Below are 25,968 nucleotides of genomic sequence, written 5' to 3' on the forward strand. Positions count from 1 at the left end.
TGTACATGTTCAGTATAGAAGCAATTTTTTTCTGAATATTTTTGATCTGTGGTTGGTTGAATTCATGGAGGTAGAAGCTGCAGATACAGAAGGCTGACTATTTTCAAATCAAATAGATCTAAATATAAAGGTCTCTACAAAAATAGGACACATTGATGCTTAGTTAAATATTAGTAACTTCTGTAAGACAGTGATGTCCTTAGTAAGAGCTAGTCTTTATACTTAAAGAAAAAATTGTGATTCAAGTAAATTATTAATAGCTTAGCCATGAATCATGAATGCACTAGCATGTACAGTATTTCCAAGATGGACAACCTGAATAAAACACATATTTTGTTCCTAAATTTCTTTTTTATCTGAAGATGAAGTTGGTATGTGGCTTCATTCTGGAACCTCGACTATTGATTCAACAGAGGAAGGGACAGATTGTTCCAACAGAACTTGCAATTCACTTGAAGGAGACTCAGCCTGCATTACTTGTGGCTTCAGTCCTGGGCTTGCAGAAGAACAACAAAATTGGAATTGAAGAAGCAGATTCCTTTTTTAAGGTTTGTCACTTTGAAAATGTGATTTTTCTAGATGGTCTGATAAAATCAGTAGAGAGTAGGGAGCAGAATAAGAGAAGTAAGTTTTCCATTTGTTTATTGGAAAAACAGACATACATAATTTATAAAAGTACATATCAAAAGAATATATCTGGAGAATATTCATGCAACCTGGAGTCTGTTTCCTGTTAAATATGTCTAAATTTGCCACGAATGCTAATGGTAAATTATTAATTGCATGGTCCACATGATGGTGTGATGTTCAGCCCAGCTATATCTTGCTCAATGCTATATTTATCTGGGATCTAAGGGCTTGTTTTATTGTTTTCAAGGTGCTTTGTGGCAAGGATGAAGATACGATTCCTCAGCTCTTGGTAGACTTTTGGGAAGCTCAGCTAGTGGCATGTCTCCCAGATGTGGTACTTCAGGAACTCTTTTTTAAGCTCACATCACAGTATATCTGGAGGTTGTCTAAGAGGCAGCCTCCTGACACCACACCGTTGCGAACATCAGAAGAGCTGGTAAGAAAATGGAATAATACCTTAAACTCAACTCATACTTTGCACTTTACAGTAATGTACCTTCTTATTTTTAATGACTTAAAATCGAGCTAGTTTTCTATTACCAGATATCCTATTTAAGCAGGAGTTAAAAATATACTTGAAATTTGTCTGTGACTGAAGTTGCCCACATTTTAAATAATTTTATATTCTAAAGAATGTCCCCTGCTTATTATTGTCCCTCCCTCACTTGCCGTGGCACCTCAGTAGCCAAAGCACAGGGGAAGGGGCTTTCCCCAGAATATCATCACGTCTGTCCTTCCTCAGCCGAGGACTGTTAATTAGAACATGAGGGAAGAGACATCTGCAGGCCATCCTGGTGGGAGAGGAACTGCAGAAACCTTGTGGGAGGGAGACTTCCTTACTCGGCTCCCCATTTCCTATCAGCTGTACACACAGAGCTGTTCTGTAGCACTTGAAGCAGCCATAACAACTCTCTCTACTGTTTCAGCTCCCTTCTTTCCTACCCATTTGCCACTCCTGTATGTCATGGCTAATGTGGGTTAACTAGAAAAGTCACCAGCTTCTTGAATAATGGTGGCTGCTTCAGAATTATCTTGAGAACTTATGAAAGATGTTTCGCCTCCCAAAGAAAGTAGTTATAAATAAAAATTATTTCCAGTATTAATTCTTTTTAAGTATAATTAGCTTAAAAATAGTATTGCTCTTTTTGCTAGAAAGTTCCTCTTTGTAATATTTAAATTTTAAAATATAAGGAAATATTTAGTGCAGATTACATACTGCAGAAACAGCAAGGCTGGAACATTTTCCAGGGCAATACATTCTAAAAACTTCCCTTCCTGTTCCCAGAAAACTGTATACCTAATTCTGTGACATAGCAGGGTATTAATGATTACTTGGTCTTTGTGGAATGGATAAAGAAAGTTTTTTATGTTGTTATATTTTGTCTACAATAAATTTTTTTATGTTTTAGATAAATGCCTGTGGTCATTATGGCTTAATCTATCCATGGGTTCACATTTTAATATCATCTGACTTCTTAGCTCATGAAAATTACACAGAAGATCTTTTAAAATTGCAGGTAAATAAAAATGCCTCTTCTTATGAATATGTGTATTATAATACAGTGTAAGATTTAAATTTGGTAAGACCTCAGGTGTCCTGTTAATCTAGAATGTATAATTTATGGGGACGAAATCCATAGTGAGGCATACTCAGGAGCTTTAGAGAGAATTCCTGCCCCTGCCTGAAACTGCTGGTGTGTGAGACATCTGTGCCAAGAGGCTGCTTTCATGCAGACAGATGGGCGAGCTTCCGCAGGCCTCCTGACTGCCTTCCTCATTTTCAGAATGTGCTTGAAAACACTTCGTGAAATGAATGTGCAGCAAATGGTTAGTGGTATTTTTATGGATGTAATTAATTTTTTTTAGTATTGGCTTACACCTATAACCCAAGCCAACCACTACTATCTATCTTATAAGAAACTGGTCAAAATGGTGTATACAGCTCCTGAAAAGGATTTTTAAAAAACAAGAGGGGCATGATTAGAGAATGTAGGTCATCCTGTAAGAATTCTGACTATGAAAGTGTTTTAACTGACAATGAGAAATACAGTCGGCATTTGACTTGGTGTGGATCAAGCTGGGCTAGATGTGTATGTGGTTTTATTTAACGTATAGTTCAGTGGCCCAAGGACTGAGTAGAATCCCCACATCTGTTTTGTTTGGTCTTTCCAGTGTAGCTGCCAGCATATAAAAATTAAGATATATTAAGAATTCTGAGTTTCAAGTTACTCTTGAAAAACATCAGAAGAACTGGGAACCCCTGCGACCTGAGGGTTGGGGCTGACCCGTGGCTCCCCGCCGTGGGCAGAGCTCACGCTGGCATCTCGGCACAGTTACCATATTCACGACGTCCTGATCCAGATGCCAAGTGTCTCGTGTCCATTTTCCTTATCCCAGCTGCCTTCATGCATCTTCATTATCTGTTTGACCCCTTTAGATTTTTGAGTTTGCAATCTCTGATATACATTGTGGGAACTGGTATAATTTATTCTTGGTATTTATTTATTGCTTAAAAAACCAAAACATCAAATGGGAATGGGGGTTAGGGAGGGAGGCTCAAGAGGCTATATTGCTTAGACTCAGCCTCCAGACAGGACTGTGTTGTCCCCAGATATGGAGCTATTTATGTGCTTCTTAAAAAGTCACCAAAGAAGGTTCTTGTTGCCTCTGGTCTCCAGTTCCCTTGTGATACAGAGGCTTCTGAGGGACTAGCCTCAGGTTTGTTCATTTCAGGAATGTTGCTTGAGCCTGTGCTGCAGATGTGGACAGCATCAGACAAGACAGGCAGGGCCTTGCCCTCCCAGAACACACACTAAGTACATATTTAAAATTGTAATTGTAACAAGTCCTATTAAATTTCCCCTGGTAAAGCTTGAAAGCATATTTATAATCACTGCTTGAAAAAGTATAATTTACTGATCTTTTAAAATTTATTTTAAAATATTTTAAAACAGTACATTCTTTGCTATTAAAGGAGAGAAACATAGTGTCCCTAAATTTTTCTAAGTCTTTTTCCTAATTATAGCTCTTTCTAAATTATCTATAGGTCAATTAATCTAAGTTATTAAGAAACAAAAAAACCATTGAGAAATGAAAAGATCTTACTGGTTCTCACCTAGAGGAATGGGGAGGCTCAGAGTCACCTAGAGAGCTTTTTGAAAATGGTACGACTCTCCCTGTACCCACCCACAACATAGATGATTCTTTCTCTGTTGTCCTCAATCACTGTAATAGTATATTTGTGCAATAACTAAAATGAAAACAATCCATAAATCATCCACATGTCCAAAAGCTACTGTTTGGAATGACACAATGAATAGTAAAAATCTTGCCCTTTGCCACAATTGTCATGGTTCCCCTTCTCTCACGTTGCCGACACCTTTCCTTAGAGCCACAGTCATGATTGTCTAGGGGAGGAAGATGAGAAGCCAGTGGATTCCGGTCCTGTAGTGTCAGGGCTGAGGGTGTTGGATTCTTGATCAAAGGGAACAAGTAGTGCACGTGTTGAGGGTGGAGACGAGTCTATTTCCAATATTGGAAAAAAAAAAAAAAAGGAGAACGGAGCTCTCTGTTAAGCAGCAGACAACATTAACAGTGTTTTAAAGGGTAAGAATAACTTTTGGACCATGTTTTAAATACAGTAACATATATGCTCTTTAGTGTTTCTTAACTAATTTAGTTATTTTTAAACTTCTTGATAATATGGATAAAACTAAGTAAAAGTTCTTGGGTAATCTATTTTGTACCAAGTTTTGACTAGTTTCATTTTAACCATAGTTTGGCACCTGTGCCGTACTCATTCCTGCCTCACCCATTATCCTGATTAATCAAGAGTTAAATATGGAAATAATCTGTTTCTTCCATGTTGGGAGATCTGACGAATGAGAGATTATCAACTTATTTCATCTTTGCCCAGTTATTGTCAGGAAATTATTGAAATGAGTAATTTATTAAACTTGAAGAAAGAAAAGGGACCGACCTTATTCCCGTAGCCATTCCTTGGTAGATATTTGGAATAAAATAATGATGCTGACTGTGAATGGATAGATCACATTCCATATCCTCCTGTGAGTCTGAGAAGATGCTGTAGCAAAAAGGACACAGGGACAAGAAAATCAGGACATGACCATCTCATCTTTATCCTGGAGAAAGGGAAAGCAGAGATTATTTTGGTGGTAGAATCAAGAGTAGTATATATAGTTTAAGTGCTTAAAAAGTAAAATATTGGTAAAGTTCTAAATACTGAAATAATACCTGCCCCCTGTCATTCAGCTTGTGGCAAGTGTTATTGGCATAAATGATTAGGTTCTAAGGTTCTAAACAATCACTTTAGTTTTCTTAAACATTAAATTTTATTTTGGGTTATATATGTAGTACATGCTTATTATAGAAAATTTGGAAAATGCAGGGAAGTATGGAAAGAAAACAAAAAGTGGGCTTTGTCCTCTCATCCAAAATTGCGATAGTCTCCCAAAGGTATTTCTATATGTGCATGTAGATTTTACAAAATTAATCATGCTCTGAATGTAAATTTGCATTGAGATTTTTACTCAGCATTTTATCATAAGCATGTTCTCATTAACTAGCCTTTGACAACATAGTTTTGATGGCTGCATAGTATTCCATCATATGAATATACCATAATTCATTTACTCATCCCTTATCATTGAACATTTAGATTACTTCTAATTTTTCCATAGTATCAATACTCTTGCAGTGAACAACATTGGACATAAATCTTTGAGCACAATGTTGATTATTTCCTTAGGATAGAATCCTAAGGAATTCCCATTAATTTCAATTTGTAGTCCATGTAAAGCAAAATCATATTATTCTTTAAACTAGAGGTGGTTTCAAGATTAATACTTCATTCCACTTAGATTTATTAAATAAAGACCATATACATATGCTGTAAATTGTAGTCATCTTTTTCTTTTTTTGGCAAGTGAGGTTTAGTCTTTCTTAAAAAGTTGAATTCTATATTTTGTGTTTTAGTATTTTGGGTGCCTCATTCCATAATATTTCACTTTTCTGTTCATAGTCTCTTATGTGTGGTCCTTCATTTGACATAGCTTCCATTATTCCGTTCTTGGAGCCACTCTCAGAAGACACTATTGCTGGCCTCAGCGTGCATGTTCTGTGTCGTACGCGCTTGAAACAGTATGAACAGTGCATAGACACACTCTTAGAGAGATGCCCGGAGGCTGTCATCCCGTATGCTAATCACGAACTGAAAGAAGAGAACCGGGTATGCTTTTCAGATTATGTCTTTAGGTTTGATCAGCGATAGTTGTATTTGATAACCTTGTTGGTTTTCCTGAAAAATGGGAACAGCATATGCTAGTCCAACGTCATAGGATTGTGTGAGCCCAATGAGCATGTATGTTTAATATGTGTTTTGAGTACTATTAAATGCTGCTAAAATATATAGTGATGGTATGTTACCACCACTAAAAATCTCTTGTTTGGAAATGAAGTAGGTGATTACCTGAAGATTTGGGAAACATAATACCTTATGGGAAAATATTTTCTATGCTATTTGGTCTTTTGTTTAGAAATTAGAAGAGTTTTAGACTTTAGTACTTTTTTTTTCTTCCTTCTTTTCTGTCTTCTTGCTCCCTAAGAGATAACAGGACATGCTGTTTCTTCTTGAAAATAATCAGGGACATATGTACAATGTATGTATTGCTGGATTTTCAAATCACAAACCTGACTTTTATGTTACAGTTTAAGCAGAAGACTGGCTGCTGATACAACCTCTGTTACAGCACAGTTTGGTACCTTAACCAAAATAATGTATTTTTGCCCTGTGCTTTCCTGCACAGTGTTCTTCTTCTCATTGAAACTCTGAGTATAAAATACAGCAAACTAAAATTTGTGCATTTTTTCCTAAGATAGACTCTGTGGTGGAAAAAACTGCTGCCTGAACTTTGTCAGAGAATAAAATGTGGTGGAGACAAATATCAATTTTACCTGTCATCATTAAAAGGTAAAATGATCTTTTTTGCTTGATTATAACCTTAAGAGTCTCCGTTTTAAATTTGCTGAAGCCTTGCTTTATCCAGTTTTTTCATGTGATTACCAAGTGAGGTGAAGAGGGCCTTGCAGAACCGTCTGGAGAGCTTACTTTTACCATCCCCCATCACACTTCATATTCATTTATCTCTTCTAGTCACAGAGCTGATGTTCTTTTAAGTTAATCTTTTCAAACACTAACAAATTATCAAAGTCATAGAAATTGACAACTTCAATATTTTAAAACTTTGAGTAATGATTAGGGCAATCACATCTTTTATTCTTGATCTAAGTGGTTAAATTACTTCCTATAGGAAGTTAAGATCATTATGATTAAGCATAATTGTAAGCAAGTATTGACAAACGGCATATTCTCAAGGATTTAAAAGTAGACTGTCTAAATTGTACAGTATTTTACAGTGTAGGTAGTTATTGTTTGAATTCTCAAGACTCATAAATAGTCATTTATAAATCTTTTTTTTCTGGGGGGCAGATGGGGAGGCAGGATCTCTCTGTGTCACCCAGGCTGGAGTGGTACAGTGGCATTATCATAGCTCACTGCAACCTCACACTCCTGGGATCAAGTGATCCTCCTGCCTCAGCCTCCCAAGTAGCTGGGACTACAGGCATGCACCACCACACCCAGCTAATTTTTCTATTATTTTGTAGAGATGGGGTCTCACTCTTGCTCAGACTAGTCTTGAACTGCTGACCTCAAGCGATCCTCCACCTCAGCCTCCCAAAGTGTTAGGATTATAAGTGTGAGCCACTGTGCCCAGCCCATTAGTTTCTTTACTGTTGTGTGTTAATGTCACTAGGTATTTGTTGGCCTGATGACAAAAAAGTATAGTTATGTCAATTGCAATGCACATAAAATATTAGAAACGGACAGTGTTGGAATCATATTTTCCAGTCAAGATAATTGATTTTTTAAATGTTAGGCAAAGCCAGTGGCCATTACAGGTTGTTTTTCTGAAGATTCTCATTTAATTAAAGCTGTATATTTCTGATTGGGAGGGGGGATTTTATACGCTGTTTTACCCATCTCCTGAGTGCTTTTGGTATTTAGAAGGTAGAAATGTCAGGTGTGTGTTTGCTTTGCCCCACTTACATCAAATTGTTTACATAATTTATCACTATTTGTGTTGGTACATCACTCTCCAGCACAAATGTGCCGCATCTTCAGACCTCATCAACGTCCTTATCTTAGTCAAAAGACTCTTTCTTTATCCTTTTCTGATCAACATCCACACGCTCTCTATCCCTAACTTACGCATAATCATTTCTCCAAATGTTACATTGTTCTATATCTTCAAAATATATTTGTGTGCACACAAGTGTGCATATGTGTGTATGTATGTGGCTAATGGGACTAAGTGCTGTGTGTGATTTACCTTTATTATACTGTAATGCATTAAGAGCAGGCATAGTATTTTACTCATTTTTCATGTTGTACCCCTCTCACTAGCAATGTGCCTGTCCCAGGGGAAGCATTCTGTAACTGTTTATTGATTGGAAGGGAAGACACCTGAAGAACTTCAGGTCCATTTCATGGGAGATCTTTTTCTTGGCAGCTGTCGTACTCTGGGAAGAGCCCAGGATTGGGGTCTGCAGAATTGGAACTGAGTTCTAGGTCTGCCACTTACTCAGTAACGTGGAACAAGCCAAATCTTTTAATATCCTGGGACTAATGAGAAGTTTAGGATTGACTCTGGAGTTCAATGTTATGCAATATGGCAAGAGAGTAAGATTGGAATTGGAATTCAGCCTTGACACTATTGACAATTTGGACTGGATAACTGTCCGTGTGCATGGGGGTTTCCCCTGTGCATTTCAGTATGTTAAACAGCATCCCTAGCATCTACTCACTAGATGCCACCCTAGTTATGATGGACAAAAATGTCTCCAGACTTTGCCAAATGATCCCTGTGCACAAAATTGTCCTGGTTGAGAACCACCGCACTAATATAGAACCATTGAAACTGGGGTTAATAGATGGCTTGTTTTTTGTTTTTTGTTTTTGTTTTTGTTTTTGTTTTTATTTGAGACAGAGTCTTGCTCTGTTGCCTGGGCTAGAGTGCCATGGCGTCAGCCTAGCTCATAGCAACCTCAAACTCCCGGGCTCAAGTATCCTCCTGCCTCAGCCTCCCAAGTAGCTGGGACTACAGGTATGCGCCACCATGCCCGGCTAATTTTTTTTTCTATTTTTAGTTGCCTGGCTAATTTCTTTCTATTTTTGATAGAGATAGGGTCTCGCTCTTGCTGAGGCTGGTCTTGAACTGCTGAACTCAAGCAATCCTCCCGCCTCGCCCTCCCAGAGGGCTAGGATTACAGGTGTGAGGCACTGCGCCTGGCCCTGGCTTGTTTGTTTTAAGGAAATATTTATTACTGTTTTTGGAATAATGAACTGTGCTTATTTTTAAAAATTGTGGTACTGTAGTAATTACAAAAGTAAAGTTTAAAAAGTCATTTAAAATCCAACCAGCCAGAAACAACTATTTTCAGCATTTGACAAATGTTTTCTAGACATGCAGGAGGATTTTCAGTGTGCAGGTTTACATTTAGGTAGGTCATTTCTGTAGAACTTGTAGATTTGGGTGGCTGGTGAGTGCAGTAGAGCAAGGTATTTTAATCTTTTCTTAGTTTCAATTTTCCCAACTCTAAATCAGGCCTAATACCCACTAGCATATCCTGTTTGGAATGGGGCTTGGATTAAATAAATAAAAACTTCAAAGGATTCTAGAAGGAATTAAATGAGAAGCTGTATTATATAGAAAGAACTGTGTCAACTTTTAAAGTACCCTATCGATTTAAGGTTTCAACCTTGCTCTTAGAGTTACAACCTGTATTAGCCTCTCCCTGGTTGGGAGAAAATTAGAATTGGGCAGTGGCAAGATTTTTGTTGGCTCTAACAACTCTGCACTAGCCCTTCAACTCGATTTTTTGTATCTAAGATAGTACCAGAGGCTCCACGTTTGGTTAAATATACTGGGTTGATAGGAAAACATCAATAATTGATGTTTTTCACATGGGTTTTATAAACTAGTTAGTAGTTGCTATTTATTAAGGCCGTAGTTTATGTTAGACATGTATCACTGAATTTTAATTTAATTCTCACAGGAACTCTGGAAGCTAGCAGATGGTACCACTGTATTATACATGAGGAACCTTGGACTTGGGAGTTTAAATGACTTTCTTAATGTCACTCAGCGAGTAGGCAGAAGAGTCTGGATCCCTTGTTAAGTCTTATTTATTTCAGGCTGAGCATGGTGGCTCATGTCTGTAATCCCAGCACCTTGGGAGGCTGCGGTGGGAGGGTCTCTCTCTCGGGACTAGGAGCTTGCTACCAGCCGGGGCAACATAGCAAGGCCTCATTTCTACAAAAAAAAATGTTTTAAAACATTAAACTACTGTAGTCCTAGCTACTCAGAAGTCTGAGGTGGGAGGATTGCTTGAGCCCAGGAGTTTGAAGTTGCAATGAGCTATGATTGTGCCACTGCATTCTAGCCTGGACAACAGGGTGAGACTTGGTCTCTCAAAAAATTAAGTCTGTCTGATTTCAGAGCTAGGAATCTTTTCCATAAGCCACTGCTATTCCATTCCTTAACTCTTAAGCAATAAGAGCAGTTGTTCCTTTGTGTAAAGGATGATTTAGGTTGCTGAATACTGGACAGATGACTTTAGATGGATTTTATATTTCATTTACTCTGTAAATAGAGTAAATGGTGGGCATGAGAGAATCACAAAGGGAATGGTGCTGAAGTGTGGATAGAGTTATAAGACCAAATGTACGTATATTGGGAACATTGTTCTTAAGTGTCATCCTTCTCTTCCTAGGAGAGGGCAGCATGTGTCTATTAAGAAGCCAATAGAATCATAGTGTTGCATAAGTTACCTTTACAAAATGTATGATGAATTTTTTAATATTGAAAATGTTCATTATAGCACCTTTGCAGTTTTGGAAAAAAGGGTAAATTGTCATGAAAATAGATCTGTGCTTATTAATAACATGACAGTTTTATAATAGGAACTGATTTAGGAAAATATTGTCCTTGTCCAACAATTAATGATATTTCCTGTCCTAGCACACAGTTTTTATAAATTAGCTTCAGTATAGTCCTAGCATTAAAAACAATATTCAAATGATTGTATTTTCTTTAGAAGATTGTAGAAATCCATTGAAAAATAAGGTAGTAATTCAGCAATGAAATAATCCAAATTGCATGGGGCTAATATAAAATAAACTTCAGAGGATTCAAGAGGGATAAATAAGTTGTTAAAACCATAAAGTAGTCTATAGAGTTAAGAGACTGATGTTTTTTTCTTTGTAGTTAAAACATCTTGTTTCTTGAATGGCTTCTGATTGGTTGGTTAAGTAAGAGGAGAACTGGATGAAAGACAGACTTTCAGTTCTAACTCAGATGTTCTTTCCTGCAAACAGAAACATTGTCAATTGTTGCTGTGGAACTGGAACTAAAGGATTTCTTGAATGTTCTCCCAGAAGATGGCACTGCAGCATTTTTCTTGCCTTATCTTCTTTACTGCAGTCGAAAGAAATCATTGACTTGAAGGTACCATTTGAAAAACACCATAATGGCATTTGAGACTGAATTTCTGAAAGTTGAATGCCAGGTAAAAATACAAGTAAAGGATTTTTTGTATATATATAAAATATATAAATAAATGCTTTAAGGCTGCTTACTTTACCATGTAGTGGTAACTATGACCTGAATCCATTTAATTGTTCAGAATGTAAATGAATCTTCAAGGCAAGAATTCCTTAAAGAAGCCAAGTATTTTAAACTGACTTTTATTCCAAGGAATAACATCAATTCACTGTTGTTGGAGACACAACTTTGAAAATGATGTTAATGTTTTGCTACAGTACAAAACTTTAAGCCTTATTTTTTTGTTGTTGTTGTTACTTTTGTTACTTTAAGAAAACTCATGCTCTGTTTTTTCCTTAATTCAAATGAAGTAGAAGTTTACAAAGCTAACTTTCTTCTTGTCTGGCTATTAACATGATTTGTTTTGAATCCATGTTAGTTTCAACCAAAGCCTTGTTTCCATTTTTTGTTGATATGTACTCTTGTTTTAGCTAGAGTGTATGTGAAAATAAATATATTATTGTATTCTGTGTCTTCTTTTTTAATCTCTTGTTAAAAAAAATTTTGAGTCCAATCAGCTCATTGATAGTGTCCTTTGAATTTAGGCAAATTTCCACTTAGTGGAAAATTTCCACAAGTGTATTTTGAAGCTTTTCTCCTGATGGCCGTGCTTATCCTTACCAGGATTTAATCTGTAGAATTTTCTCAGCTCTGCCCTTTTCTAGTTTCAGATAACGTCCTTTGACTGTCTATTCAAGGGTTCACAGAACTGTAGTCTGGCATCATTTTATTTTATTTATTTTTATTTCCTTCCTCCAAACCTTGCCACCCCCATGCCCACTGGATGTTAGGAATTATGTCAGCAGCATGTTAGATGCATCAGTGGGAAGGCAATGATCAGAAACATTTCAATGAACCTTAATAATAATCCTTTTAAGACCACCCAGGAGAACATCTGGTCATAGATATTTCTTTTAAAACACGGTTTTGTAAAGCCCTAATAGCGGTGGTATGAGTGGCCTGTATGAATCAGTTCTGTTACCTAGTGTACAAGTGTCAGTCATGTTTCATACAGTGTGTTGATCCTCCCATCTGCAGCTAGGCAACACAGTTTCCCTCACAAATGCACAAAGTTGTCAGTTTCCAGGGTTTTTTTTAAATTATTTAATGTTTATAGTCATGCCAAAGTAAACATTCAACACTTTCACATACATTGTTATGAATCATTGGTTTTTCTTTTTTTTTTCTCCACTTATCACCAATTTATTTCTTTCAGCCAAACTTGATCTCTATAGAAAAAGAAATTTTAAGACCATTATTAAAAATAGTATATATTATATGGTTAAAGAATTATTAGATGGTGCTTTAAATGTATTCTAATTTTAAAATGTTAGTTACTTTGTTTAATCATTCTTGATTTATTTGTTTTTCTACTTTTCATATGTTTAAAAATCTCTCATTCCTGTACTGCTTTCTTTTAAAAAATTTTTCTTTCTTCCTTACAAGATCCTTATTAATTACAAGAAAAATAATAACTTTATAATGGAAAAACCTGGCAGACAACACCTTAACCAAATGCTCAGAGTTAACATAACCTAATGGAACAAATCAGTATCTTGTACCTCCTGACTCAGTGTACTAAAAAAAAACATGACATCATTCTGTAATAGCCTTGCCCAAAATGCATAACCTGAATCTAATCATGAGGAAACATTAGACAAACCTAAACTAAAGGACATTCTACAAAGTGACTGCCCTGTATTCTTCAAAAGTGTTAAAGTTATGAAAGACAAAGACTAAAGGAGACTTAAAAGACTTGCCAACAATGCAGTGCATGATTCAGGCTTTTCTTTTCCTGTGAAGAACATGATTGGGATAACTGACGAAATTTGAAAAAGATCCATAGTTTTTAATCATTTCTGATTTTGGTAATTTTTATTATGGTCATATAAAAGAATATTCTTGTTTTTAAGAAATATGGGTATATGTATTTACACGTGTCTGTGTGTGTATATGTGGAGAGAGAGGGAGGGGAGATAGGAGAGAGAATGAGAAAGCTACTGTGGCTGTGCAAAGTGTTAGCATTTGGGGAATCTAGATGTGTATATGGGAATCTCACATTATTTCCAAAAAAAGTTTTCAAAATTCCTCTTCATTGCATTGATATGTTATTAGATATTCACCAAGCACAGTATTATATTGGATTTGGCTACTTAGCCAGAAATACAGAATATACAGTCTCTGGCTATAAGAAACTTAAAACTAAGCAAGATTTTTTACTACAAACTATCCAAAAGCTTATCTGACTGTCATAGAAATGTCACAGTTTAAAAATAGTATTATACCTTTTACAGTTACACAGGAGGTCTTTGTATGCCTCATATGGTAGGGGAAATGAAGCATTATACTAAAAGTATGATAGGTTATCCGCCATTCTGTTCTAATGATTTTTTTTTCTTTGTTGAGACAGTTGTCTCCTGGTACATAATATTGAAAAATTCCATCTAAACTCATGTGCTCTCTTTTCTGTCTCATGGTAGACAGAAATTTTTCTAAGACTTACAATGTAAACTTGCCCAAAGCTTTGTCAAACTTTTAATTAAAGATAACTCAAACTGATGAAACCATGGCTCCCCATTTTTCCGTGTATAGTTCAAACTATCCTTTTTATTCATTACTGCCTCTTTCAGTCCCATACATTACCTTTTCTCTTTGTAAAAGCCAAATTTCTCTTGAGTCTTTTTTCCAGTGTGTTTTCCCTTCTCATTTGCTATCTATTCTACAATTTTCCCTACAGCTTTACAAACACTATCCCCTTCTTAACCAAGCAGTTAGCTCCCTCTTCTGCTTCCAGGGTGGTTGTGCAGGAGGAATCCTCTCTGTCCGTGTGTGCAGGACTAGCCTGTAGGCATCCTCTGCACACCAGGCATTTGCACATATGAATTCCCCAAATGCCTCCATGTTCCCTCACTCTCCCTTATTTTTCTGAGCAGGACCATCCTTTTGTGTGGTTTACTTACAAGCTAGTGTTCTTTAAAGACTAAAGTTTTCTTTCTCATCATGTTTGGCTCTTTTCACCTTGTTCAGGTTAATAGCTGTTGTCAGTAACCACTCCATAATAAAAAGGGCTTTCATGGAAGAAGTTTTTCCTGATGTAAGATGTTTGTGTAAAACCCGGGAGCAGAAATTAAAACTTTTCATTTGCACTAAGGGTAGATCTTTCAGTGATTTTTAATCTCAAAATATATTTCCTTTTATATTTTCTTCAATTTATATGTTCCCTTGTATCCCAGTTTTGAGGAAGAAACACAGAGGGTTGTTCTCTTTATGTAGTTTCCCCTTGTTGGGCTTGCCATTTCCAATTCCAACAATTCTCAACTCAAAAGACCTAGGAGAAACCAAAGCCTGCAACCACAATGCAGGAATTTCTCTCTTTATATGTTTCACTGGTGTGTAGCCACAAGAAGGCTGTTTGTTTTTCTGCATGTCTGTGGGGGGGGTGTGTGTGCACACATGGTTATATGTGGTAAGGGGAGCTGTTGCAGGAGTTGGGGAGCAGGGCATTTGAATTTTATTTCTTTCCTAGATCTTTCATTGTCTCCACTTCCCCTGGAAACACAGAAAGACACTGCTCTGTCTGATTGTTTGAAATTATATTGATTATTTGGGGTTGTCTTGGATTTCTCTTATATACAAGGTACTACTTGGAAAAGAAAGTTAATGTTTTCTGTTAGGAAAGAAATTAAATTCTAAATGTGTTTTTTTTGTAAGTCATGATTTGTTTCTTGGTAAATAGCTAACATGACTATGCCCTATATTAGCTTTACATATAATTACACTGTATCAAATTTGAGTCAATTTGTATTAGCTTAGAAACTACTATTGCAGTTATAAGTACTGGCTCTCAGGCATATGGGCAGTATCCTGTACCATTTAGTAGTAAAAGTCCTGTTAAGAGGTAGAGAAGGAAGAAATCAGGGCAGCAGATTCACAAATGCTTCATATTGGGGGAAGTATTTAGGCAAAGTAGTACATCTTATGTTTGTTATATGTGGCTTCTAGAATTACAAAGTGGATATTCACCTTCATTTGGTAGAACGGTGTAAGTAGTTTCCATTCCAGCGTGAATGTGGTCGGTCACATGGCAGTGAAGTAACCAGATTCCAGGTGTTTTTGGAAACATTTCTAGGGTTTGGTATGTCCCAGGGAAAATGTCAAAGACATCGGAACTATAAATGCCCCTGTGCTTAATTAGAAAAATGACAAATATTATGTAACATATGGGAGCATTCATTCAAATAGTTTTTCTTTGGCCAGTTCAGGAATATTAGCAAAATGGATAAATCTGTTTTTAAAAGGTGCGTCCCTGCCTGTTCCTGTGTTTAGTGCATACAGTAAGATATGTGGTCCTTATATTCCTACAAAGTCCTGCACTGTGGGCCATCAAGGGGTGTAAAGAAAAGATGTGATGAATGAACTCTTCAGTAAGGATCACCTGTGGTCTCCCGCACCACGACCCTGGTTTGCCTGCTTGTCAGAGCACAGAGTTGCACAAAGGAACTTAGCTGTGGCCCCATTTCAGCCCCAACCTTGCTTTTGCCTGCACCTGTCCTAAACTAGATTATCTGTGAAACTTTTGGGCAAGGAAAGTCATGGAGCAAAAAAGGAAGCCAACGGAGAAGCCAAAAACCAGGGACAGTTCAGACAGAGTCTCGGCTGGAAACAGTAGTTGGGCATATTTCTGCAGGGATAGAATTGAAACTCCACTAAGAATATATCTACGTAAAACAAAATGCAGATAATAAAACAGACTTTCTGCAATGTGATTTTTGGTAACTTCTGCATTTTATGCATTAACTCAAAGGTAAGAAAAAAGCATTTCCAGAAAGGCCATTGGCTTCTGCTGAAATCGGGTACTAGGTAAGGAATAGAAGTGCCATTGAGATCGAGGGACCAGGCAGTTGCTTGCCACCTAACCAGTGATCTTGCTTACCTCAGGCCATTTAAGACAGAACTTAGAACAGGCAGGGCAAGGGTTATCATAAAGTCTTGCACAGGTCTCTACCACCCTCTGATCTGTCATTTACATGACCACTCCTACCCCTCTCTGCTAGCAGTTCCACTCAAATGCCTTGGGAACGTGGGAGCAGAACTCCCTGGAAATCCAGCAAAAAGTACAAATCCAAGGAGGAGCCCAAGGTGTAACAAAGGGTGGTATGTTAATTGAAATTGCTGTGTCCTATACAGTCATCTCTTGATATCCATGAGGGATTGGTTCCAGAACCACCTCCCTACCCCAGAATACCAAAATCCACAGATGCTCAAGTCTCAATATAAAATGGTATAGTATTTCCATATAACCTACTCACATTCTCCCATACACTTTAAATCATGTCTAGATTACTTATAATACCTAATACGGTGCCTATACATCACTTTATTTGAGTGGATTCAATGTAGTACTTGGCGTGGCAAATTCAAGTTTTGCTTTTTGGAACTTTGGAATTTTTTTTTTTCCAAATATTTTCAGTCCATGACTGGTTGAATCCATGAATAAGGAAGCTATGGATGTGGAGGGCTGACTGTAGTATTCACAATTTTCAATTTTCCGTAAATCTCTGTGAGGAAATATTTTCTTCATTTGTATGAAAACGTTCTCAAATAGAGCAAGAAGATCTGCCATGAATGGCTCTTACCTTGTATTGGAAGCTGTGGCCGTGAAAATGCACAGTGTGCAGGTCGATTTCATTGCCCATTCCCATCAGATACCAGTTGACTTCATCGCCCACTTGCATTGTGAGACCTTGTAGGTTTCCAAACATTCTTCCATTAATAGCTGGTGAAAGCACATGATTTTATATTACTTCTCAGGATATTTTAAACTTCACAGAAAATATGATTATTAGGTTAATCTAAAGACTTTTTTTGTAATAGGATTTATTTCACTACAAATGAGGAAAATGAATACTTTAAGGTCAATAATATCACATGGTGCTTTTCTAGTCAGTTGTACAAAAGCCTTAATCCTAATTGTGGATATATTTAAAAGGAAATGAGATTTTTAAATTGGGAGAGAAATTAGCAAATGATTTTGAACGTAGTTCCCTTTTTGTTTTGAACAGAATTCTACCTCACATACAAAGTGAAGCAGAAGTGGTTTATTTTAAACTGAAATGAATAGTCTCCAAAGTAATTTTATTTGAAAGAAGAAAAGGGTAAAAAGGGAAAAAATGGTTTTGAATAATGTATCATACCATGCATTTTATTGCTTTCTATGAATTCTTCACTGTCTTTGTTTACTTTCTCAGGATGATCAGAGTATGTCTTGATGTTGTCATCTAAGTACCAAGATTCATTCTCATCAAAAACTAGAAACAAAAGGGAAAATTCCAGTTTCTTTTGGGGATTGAATATTCTCATGTAGTGTGTTCGACAGACAATCAGCGGGCCAATCAATCCACTGTAGAGATCCTGGAAACAAGCAAAAACTCCAGTCACGCTCATGACATAGGTTCCAGAGAACAGGGACCTTATCACCCATGGCCTCAGGAATTTTGGAAGCAATGATTTAAGTAGCAGACTTTGCCCAACATGGCGCTGCCAGTTCAGTAACCTTTCACTTGCAGTAGTTAAGCTGGAACAGTGGTTAGTCATAGCTAGGACATGAGGGCAATGTTGAGGTAGCAGAGTTGCATGGAGGCAAGAACTGGCTCAGCTAATGGGCAGCAGTTTAAAAGACCCCCAAATGAACCATGTTGGCTTGTTTACTCCATATGCTCATCACCTCTTGAGTATGAGCCATGCACTATGGCAGTCACTAAAAATCCAGGGATGAGTGAAATGTAATAAAGAGCACCACAAATACCAGGTCTACTCATTTATTCGAACCAGAACTCTGAAATATCAAATACCTGCTTCCCTCTGGCTCATCCAGGCAATTCACCTACCTACCTGTAATCACTCCAGTTCTTCTCTCCCTCCCCTCGTTGATTCAGGTCCTTGAAATTTGCCTCAAACTACTACAATGTACCCTTGTCTCTTCCCCCTCCAAACCTTCCTTCACTCCACCAGGATAATGGTCTGAAATGTAAACATGCTGCCATTTGCTGTCCGGTTTTTCAGTGGCTGCCTATGACACACAAGACAAAGTCTAAAATTACCTAATATCCTAAAGGGCCTTTGTGCTGTATCATGTTAGGGAATTTTAGACTTGTCTTGCGTTATGACACACAAGACAAAGTCTAAAATTACCTAATATCCTAAAGGGCCTTTGTGCTGTATCATGTTAGGGAATTTTAGACTTGTCTTGCGTATCATAGGTACCAGCATATTTGCTAAAGTAAATCTCAGAGAAGTTTACTTTCCTGGGATTTTAAAATAGAATTGGACCACGGGAAAATGCTAACGTCATCTTCCTTCAATTGTGTGTCTATTTTGGGAATTGTCACAGAACATAAATAATTTAAATTTTACCTTAACTTGATCCACGGTTGAATAGTAAGCCCATGGAATACAAGCGGAATCCTCCATTCCAGCTCCAGATCTTTCCGGGATTTCCCACATGTAAGTGCGAGTTTCACCTAAATTAGTTAAGTGTTAAAATATCTGGTTATATTTAGTTTATATTTGTATATGTATACACACTAAGCCTTGATACCTTGATAACCAGTGACCCAGGAACTGCAAATGTCAGGATAATTGGTTTTAAAAAATAGTGGTACTTGAAATTTTCTTTTCAGGAATTTAGTTTTAAGAAAACTATAAGACAGGCCAGGCATCTTGGCTCACGCCTGTAATCCTAGCACTCTGGGAGGCTGAGGAGGGATGATCACTTGAGCTCAGGAGTTCAAGACCAGCCTGAGCAAAAGTGACACCCTGTCTCTACCAAAAATAGAAAAAATTAGTCAGGTGTGTTGGTGTGCACCTGTAGTTTCAGCTGCTCGGGAAACTGAGGCAGGAGGATCGCTTGAGCCCAGGAGCTTGAGGTTGCCGTGAGCTGTGATGACACCACTGCACTCCACCAGAGGTGACAGAGTGAGACTCTGTCTCAATAAAAAAAAAAAAAAACAACAACAACAACAACAAAAAACTGTAAGGCATACTTTCATGTCATTTTGGGGGTCAATTATGAATTACCTCGCTGTGACGCACGTGCCATACCACAAAGCCAGGAGGTGGCAATTCCAATAACACAATTTGAAGGAACTTTGCAACTCACCTTTTCTTAGCTTGACATATGTTTTCCTGATATGCTTTTTTCTCTTCAAATACCAGGTGATTTTCCTCCTGTGGCTAGCACCTTCCCCATAATCTCTGTGCCTGTGTATCTGGACTATCCTGTGTAATTCCCTCAGCTGCACCACGGCCTGCCCTTCCTCCTCCTTTCTCACCATCATCCTCAGTGAGCTCACGATTCCTGGCAAAGAGTCATTAGACCTCTTAATCTCAGGTCAATGACTTGTTCCGTTTACCTCCTCTCTGGTCTGTCCCGTTCTGTCACACCATGTACTGTTCTGTCACGGATAGGACATAACTATGCCCTGGGCCTTGGAATTTTGCAGACAGCCAGTTGCTCCACCCTTCTACCTTGCCATGTCCCCTGCCCTCCTCCCACGTGCTCCTGGCTCTTGTCAGTCTGATCTACATTTCCAGTCACCTCAGAGCTTCCTGTACCATTGCTCACAATAGCGTGACGTTTGGCCTTGCCCACTCACCAAGCGGGACCACACTCACTGGCCACTCCCTGTCAACCTCGCCATCACACATTCATGTCGTCAGACTTTAACTGGCCAGAGTCCGACAAACCTTTGCCAGGGAATCAAGCACGACGTGAGGGATGGGCTCAGGGAACGTGGTAGACTTTTCCCTTGTCCTCACACCCTCAATCTGAGCTGTTCTTATGTCCTCACTTTTTTATAAGCAGAAAATGTCACTGAAAATATAAAGTGTTGATTTACCACCTGAACACGTTACTGTCTTGTCACCTCTACATTTCCTTATTTTCGTAAGCTGCAGGATAACATTTCCCTCTCTTTTCCACACCCCTTCCCAACTTGCTCTTCTGCCCGTGGTTGATGCCCAAAACCCTGGAGTCTCCCTGGACTCCTCACTCCCTAACTCTCCCTAATGCCCAATTTTCAGCAGGTCCTTTTAGTGTCACCTTAGAAATGGAACCTGAATATGATGATGTCTAACCACTTCAGCTGCTTCTATGCTGTTCCAAATCTTGATCTTTTCTTTACTGAGATGATTGTGATGGCCCCCAACTGACTTGCCTGCTACAGTCGCTTGGCCACACATCAGCCAGAACAGCCCCTTATCAGCCCCTTTTTAAAAAGTGTTCATTAGAGCATCACTCATCAGCTCAAACCCTCATGTGGGTTTTTAGAGTAAAACCTCAAGTGCCGATCATGGCCTCCGAGGTCCTCCCTACTCCACCTGGCCCTGCTCTCCCTGGATGTCATCTGCTCTAGCTCTGGTGACCTTGCTGCTCCGCAGACACACCAAGCACACTCCCATCTTGGGGGCCTAGAATCTCTTCCCACATACTTAGCTGAGCTTGGTTACCTCTCAGCATTTAGGTGTACTCACCAATGTCACCTCCTCAAAGAAGCCCTCCTGATGCCCCTACCTAAAGTAGCACCCTTGCTACTTCCTGCTCAATCGTTTTCATAGCATTCTTTACTACTTGACATTAGGTACAGATGTGTTTATCTCCCTCAGGAGAAAGGGAAGGCCTTCAGGGTAGGGATTTTTATTTCTATTTCCCTAAATCGACAAGAGCAACTCTATAGAGCAATTTAATTTTTCTCACTTGATATATTTGGGAATTACTAAGTTATTGAGACATAGTCTTTTCCTAGAAGCCAATTTTATAACTAATAGAAGAAAAACACAGTTTCTTATTAAAGAAAACACACACCTATGTATATACTGTATTTAAGCTTTTATTCTGTGTTAAAGAAACATTTGATGAGCTCCTAGTACATGCCAGATACTGGACTAGATATGGGGAATTGAAAATTCCAAGTGGCAGCCTCTGGTCTTTAGGGCCTCTTCTGCCAAAGACAGGTCCGTAAGCCTTTAGGCACACGCAGCGTGGGAGATGCCATCTGAGGTGTGTTACAGCTGGGTGTGGAGAGAGGCATCTCTCTGACTGTCCCTAGTATATTGGTAGATGCCTAGTGCCTTCAGATGTCTTCCTTACACCTCTCCTCTGTATTTTTTTTTTTGGTACCAGCATGTACATGTACATGCAGATGCACAGACACCTGCCTCCATCCCCTCTTAACAACCATCTCCCTCTTCACTTCCTCAAGCCACACTCATTCCAAAGGAATACTTTTATAATAATAATCATCCGCGGAAAGGCTGTAGAGTCTGTTAAAATGCATCCCCCCACCATGAGTACCTGGCAATGTTGGAGTGACTGTAGGACTCTCCGTTTTCACCCCATGGGCATGTATTGAGTAGGACCTTGTGGCCATGTTTCTAAAGATAATTTTGACTTTTTCTCCAACATCCGCGTGAAGTTGTGGACCTGGTAAGAGTGAAATGGAAGGGTGGCTTATATACCTATCAAACTGAAAGTTCCAACTTAGTAGTAAAAAGCAAAGATCAGATAGCCTGTTGTTTTCCCCTGCAGCTTCATGCTATAATACTCTTGGCTTTATACCGGGTCCTAGGGGATTCCGGATCAAACTGCTAAAGATGGAGACCACGGTGTATCTCTTGAGTTCCAGGGAGGTTTGGCCTGAAAGTCTCTTGCACGGTACTGGTCTAATCATGGTGCGTTGGACGTCTGGCCAGGAGACATTTTGCAGCCCTTGCTCTCATTTCTCAGCATTTGGACTTGCAGACCTTCCTGAGAATGAATTTAGGGCGGTACTATGTTTGAAAGGGCAGGATACCCCTCCCATTGCTATCCTCTATGCAATCTTAGCTTTTCTGCTGTCTGGTAGAATTCCTGTGATGCAGCAACAATGCTGTTTTCCCTTGTTGTCTTAGTCTAGGGGCTGAGGATAACAAAGTCCCAGGGGGATCTCTGACAGTCTGGAAACAGTGAGATTGGAGGGGCAATTCCCTGCACTTGCTGGTTTTCAAAAAAATTCTCAATAATTGAGAACCAGTGTTGCTCAAGTTCTTAGAAATTCTATCTTAAAATGATTCCTGAAATATTGAAGGCAACTTTTCTCCTGTCTTGTGCATAGTACCACTTTTTCTTTTCTTCTCGTAATTAATTTCCTCTTGTACATTTCTTCTTGTAATTAATCATTTACATGTTAATTTTAAAAGTAAATAACTATAATTTGGGGGGCTAGGGGGGATAATCGGTAGAATTTGCTTAAGAATTTCATTAGCAAGTAGTTTCTTGGAACTTCATTAAAACTATAGGCATCAATTTGATAAACATTAAATATATACAGTTTCATCAGTATGTGGGATAATTCATTGTTTCAGACAGAAATAAGTAATATTTTACTATGCCATATTTACTATGCCTTTAGTAAACATAGGCTTCTTATTTTTATTGAATAACTGATTTTTTAATTTTATTTGAGCAACTTTGATATATGAACCGAGAAGATGAGACCCGTGGACAGGAACTGACTGTTACTGCACATAGCATCACAACATTAGCCCACACCTGATGCACTGGCGTTATTAACATACCTAGAATTCCCAAATGTTCTTCTTCAGCTTTTCTCTCCACTGGAACTCTGAATGTGCTATCCGTATATTGCCGATACACAACTTTCTTGTACTTTGAGCCTATAAAAAACTCTTCCTTATCTAAAAATGCATTTGAAATACTAAAAAAAAAAAAAAAAGACAAACTAAAATTAGTATTTGTCTTAATGAAAGTAGAAGTCAGGTTTTAAATTTTAAATTTTAGATAAAAATACAGTTTTTATTGAAGGCGTTATGGTAGTTTTTAATCATCATTCTCCCATCCCAGTAAGGAAGAATGAAACTTTTAAAATAAGTATGGCAGAAAGCACACCGAGCTTTGGATGGATGGAGCCATCTGGTCCTGGCCTGACTCTGCCAGTAGCTAACACGACCTCCAGCTAGTCACTGCCTGTTGGAGCCTCAGTTTCTTCACCCCTAAAATGAGGTATTTGATCAGATCATCTCTACGGTTTCTTTATAGCGCTAAAATTTTATGAGTCCAATATTTCTAATCTATAGGAACTGAAATGGCCACTTTTTTTCAATCATTCTCCTTTTCTGAAGTTTTCATTGACTCCTAACGGCTCCTGTAGCCTTTTAACCATTTTAACCCCATTTACGAAATAAACTGCTACTCCTTTACACCACAAGCCATACTCAAACATTGCAATCAAACTAACCAGTTAACCACTGCCTGGCTCCAGGTCACCAGTTGTGCTGTGCACTCCGGATCTGAACACCTGCCCATCCCAGTCCCTCAGATCATTTCCATGCAGGGTCCCTGCAGGATGTGAGTGAGACAGTGCAGGGGAAGGCGTGTGGAAAGCATAAAGGGCTAGCTAGAAGTGTCAGGTGACGCTGCGCCACAGTAACGCTTCTGAAGCTCCAATAACCATCCCTTACTTACATTTATTCATACAGAATTTATTTTTTACTTTTGCACAATGCACATGTTATTGGTGGTTTTGAGCCATATTTTCCTGTAAGTTCTTGGGGGGCAGAGATCTTCTATATTGCTCTCAAGCATTTAAAATATTCCATACATGACAATTTTAAGAAAGTGAAATCACTGGTTTTTAGACTAATAATGAAATCTTTGGAGGAAAAATAAGACAAGCAGCAAATGGTTGGTAAAGAAAATAATATTTCAGCTTTGAATTGGCGCATTAATTTTGTTAAGTGTGAAAATAAATGACAAGATGAGGGCACATGAATGTGAGAGGACAACAGTCCATTAGAAAAGAAAGCAAGACGAGTGACTCCAAAAAATCAAAGGTGATAAATGAAAATTTTTCTGTGAGGAAATTGAGAGAATTAGAAATGAATGAATAAATTCCTAAGAAGTGTTTTGTTGATGTTTTTGTTCTTACTGTTTAATGCACCTGTTTGTTTTTCTGAAATTTAGCATAATTCTTACTTTTCTGAAAGAGAAACCTAACATTACAACTGAACAAATTGGGAATTAGAGTCTGGAGAATTACTTTTGCTCTTGTAAGTAATGCAGCTCCTTTTCCCATTCCCTGCGTGGGGAATAATCCCATTCCACCTCCACTGCTGCAATGTAGTAGGTCCTCTCTCCTCGGTACAAGGGGGAATGCTCGAATATCCGCAGGCATTGGTTCACAGTGTATGTCTGCTTCATGCCGCCTGTGTAGTGATCAGTTGTAAGGCACTCAACATCAAACGTCCCTGGAATGATAAATAAGAAAACATGTCACTTCTTTGCTCAGTGCCTTCTGTGGCTCCCACCTCACTCAGGATCAAGACCAAAGTCCTTATTGTGGCCTTAGTTAGATGTTCTGGCTTCACATCCTCTGACCACATCCCCTACTGCTCACTCTGCTCCCACCACATAAACCTCTTTGCTATTCTTAGAACAGTCAAGTGTGTGTCTGCCTCAGAACCTTTGCACTTGCTGTTTCCTCTTTCTGAAACACTTCTCCCCAAAATATCCACATGGCTCATGCCCTCACTTTATTCAGGTCTCTCCTTAATTATCACCTCCTCAGAGAATCTTGACCCCTCCCACTATCAGTCACCATCCCCTGCCCTGTTTTTCTTCCTGTGCCTATAATATAATCATTTGACATATATGTATTAATATACTTATTTGTTGTCTCCCTGCATTAGAATATCAGCACCATGAGATACTTTATCTCTTTTGTGCATTGTCGTTTTACATTTGTTGAAGGAAGGACAAGGTGACACTGGATCTATTTTAAGTTTTAGTGTCACATATGAACCAAATAAAGCCTGAAACAAGTTAGCATATTTTCACATTTTGATTAAAATTCTTTCTTTTTTGTTTCAGCTTGTTTTACTCATTCAGAGCTAGGCCTGTAGGTGCCTCTGGACTAGCATGGCTACAGTTCTAGCATAGAATATTCAATTGCAAGCAACAAACAAGCCAACAGTACACCTAGGCTACAGAGACATGATGAAAAGTTAGGTGCAGAGCCTTTATGGGAGCCGTTCCTCTTCTAGTCTTATTTTCCAGCTGTATTCAAAAGGACGAAATTTAAAAGGGGATTGTCTTGAGGATTCTGTGTGGAAATAGAGGGCATCACAGCCTGCCCTTTCCTTGCTCCCATTCCCCAATAAATAGGAAACAGACTTATGTGGTATATACTCCAGTGGACAGTGGCCCACACTTGCTGTTTCAAGGGGCAGACGAGTACTCAGGAGGCTTGGGGAAGGGATGAGTTTATCACCAACACATTCTGCTACAGAATTTTAAACAAAAACCATGCAAATTGATGCAATAGAAACTTGTCTTGTTTAAAAAGAAACATACCTGCCGTGTCAGGTCGCATGAGCAGCGTAAGACTTGTCTGGGGGAAGAGGTTTGCTGTGTCTCTCCTTTCTCCTCTTGACAGATATGTGTTTCCTGCAAAGTATATTCCGTGTACATCAGCCTCATTTCCAGCACTGAATAAGTACCAGACGACTGAGTCTCCTTGGCACATATTGAGACCAGGCAGATTCCCATACATGAATCCATTGATGGCTGTAAAAGTTGGGCAAATAACATATTGATAGTTTA

The 25,968-nt window shown here is 38.4% G+C and overlaps 2 protein-coding genes across 8 annotated transcripts in view; one reads left to right on the forward strand and one right to left on the reverse strand.

The window, feature by feature from the left end:
* Positions 1-11,780, forward strand: part of HPS3 (HPS3 biogenesis of lysosomal organelles complex 2 subunit 1) — a 38,422-nt gene extending 26,642 nt beyond the window's left edge. Inside the window, exons 12-17 of one of the 3 annotated variants that reach the window (XM_045539440.1) lie at positions 363-548; positions 878-1,066; positions 2,040-2,147; positions 5,672-5,878; positions 6,529-6,619; positions 11,087-11,780. In XM_045539440.1, the coding sequence (XP_045395396.1) occupies positions 363-548; positions 878-1,066; positions 2,040-2,147; positions 5,672-5,878; positions 6,529-6,619; positions 11,087-11,214 (909 nt within the window). In that variant the 3' untranslated portion in view covers positions 11,215-11,780. Of the gene's footprint in view, positions 1-362; positions 549-877; positions 1,067-2,039; positions 2,148-5,671; positions 5,879-6,524; positions 6,620-11,086 lie in introns of those variants that run through there. The other 2 variants (XM_045539441.1, XM_045539442.1) reach the window with 2 other exon arrangements.
* LOC123630156 (ceruloplasmin) overlaps positions 637-25,968 on the reverse strand; it is a 55,468-nt gene continuing 30,136 nt past the window's right edge. Inside the window, exons 11-20 of one of the 5 annotated variants that reach the window (XM_045539434.1) lie at positions 25,720-25,932; positions 24,407-24,614; positions 22,926-23,065; positions 21,664-21,792; positions 18,726-18,832; positions 17,507-17,723; positions 16,949-17,088; positions 15,336-15,498; positions 4,610-4,714; positions 637-1,063 (exon numbers count right to left, since the gene is read on the reverse strand). In XM_045539434.1, coding sequence (XP_045395390.1) covers positions 4,611-4,714; positions 15,336-15,498; positions 16,949-17,088; positions 17,507-17,723; positions 18,726-18,832; positions 21,664-21,792; positions 22,926-23,065; positions 24,407-24,614; positions 25,720-25,932 — 1,421 coding nt within the window. In that variant the 3' untranslated portion in view covers positions 637-1,063; position 4,610. Of the gene's footprint in view, positions 1,064-3,551; positions 4,153-4,609; positions 4,715-10,971; positions 11,077-12,392; positions 12,542-15,335; positions 15,499-16,948; positions 17,089-17,506; positions 17,724-18,725; positions 18,833-21,663; positions 21,793-22,925; positions 23,066-24,406; positions 24,615-25,719; positions 25,933-25,968 lie in introns of those variants that run through there. The other 4 variants (XM_045539435.1, XM_045539436.1, XM_045539439.1 and 1 more) reach the window with 4 other exon arrangements.

Source organism: Lemur catta, chromosome 1 (assembly GCF_020740605.2).
Source record: "Lemur catta isolate mLemCat1 chromosome 1, mLemCat1.pri, whole genome shotgun sequence".
NCBI lineage: Eukaryota > Metazoa > Chordata > Mammalia > Primates > Lemuridae > Lemur > Lemur catta.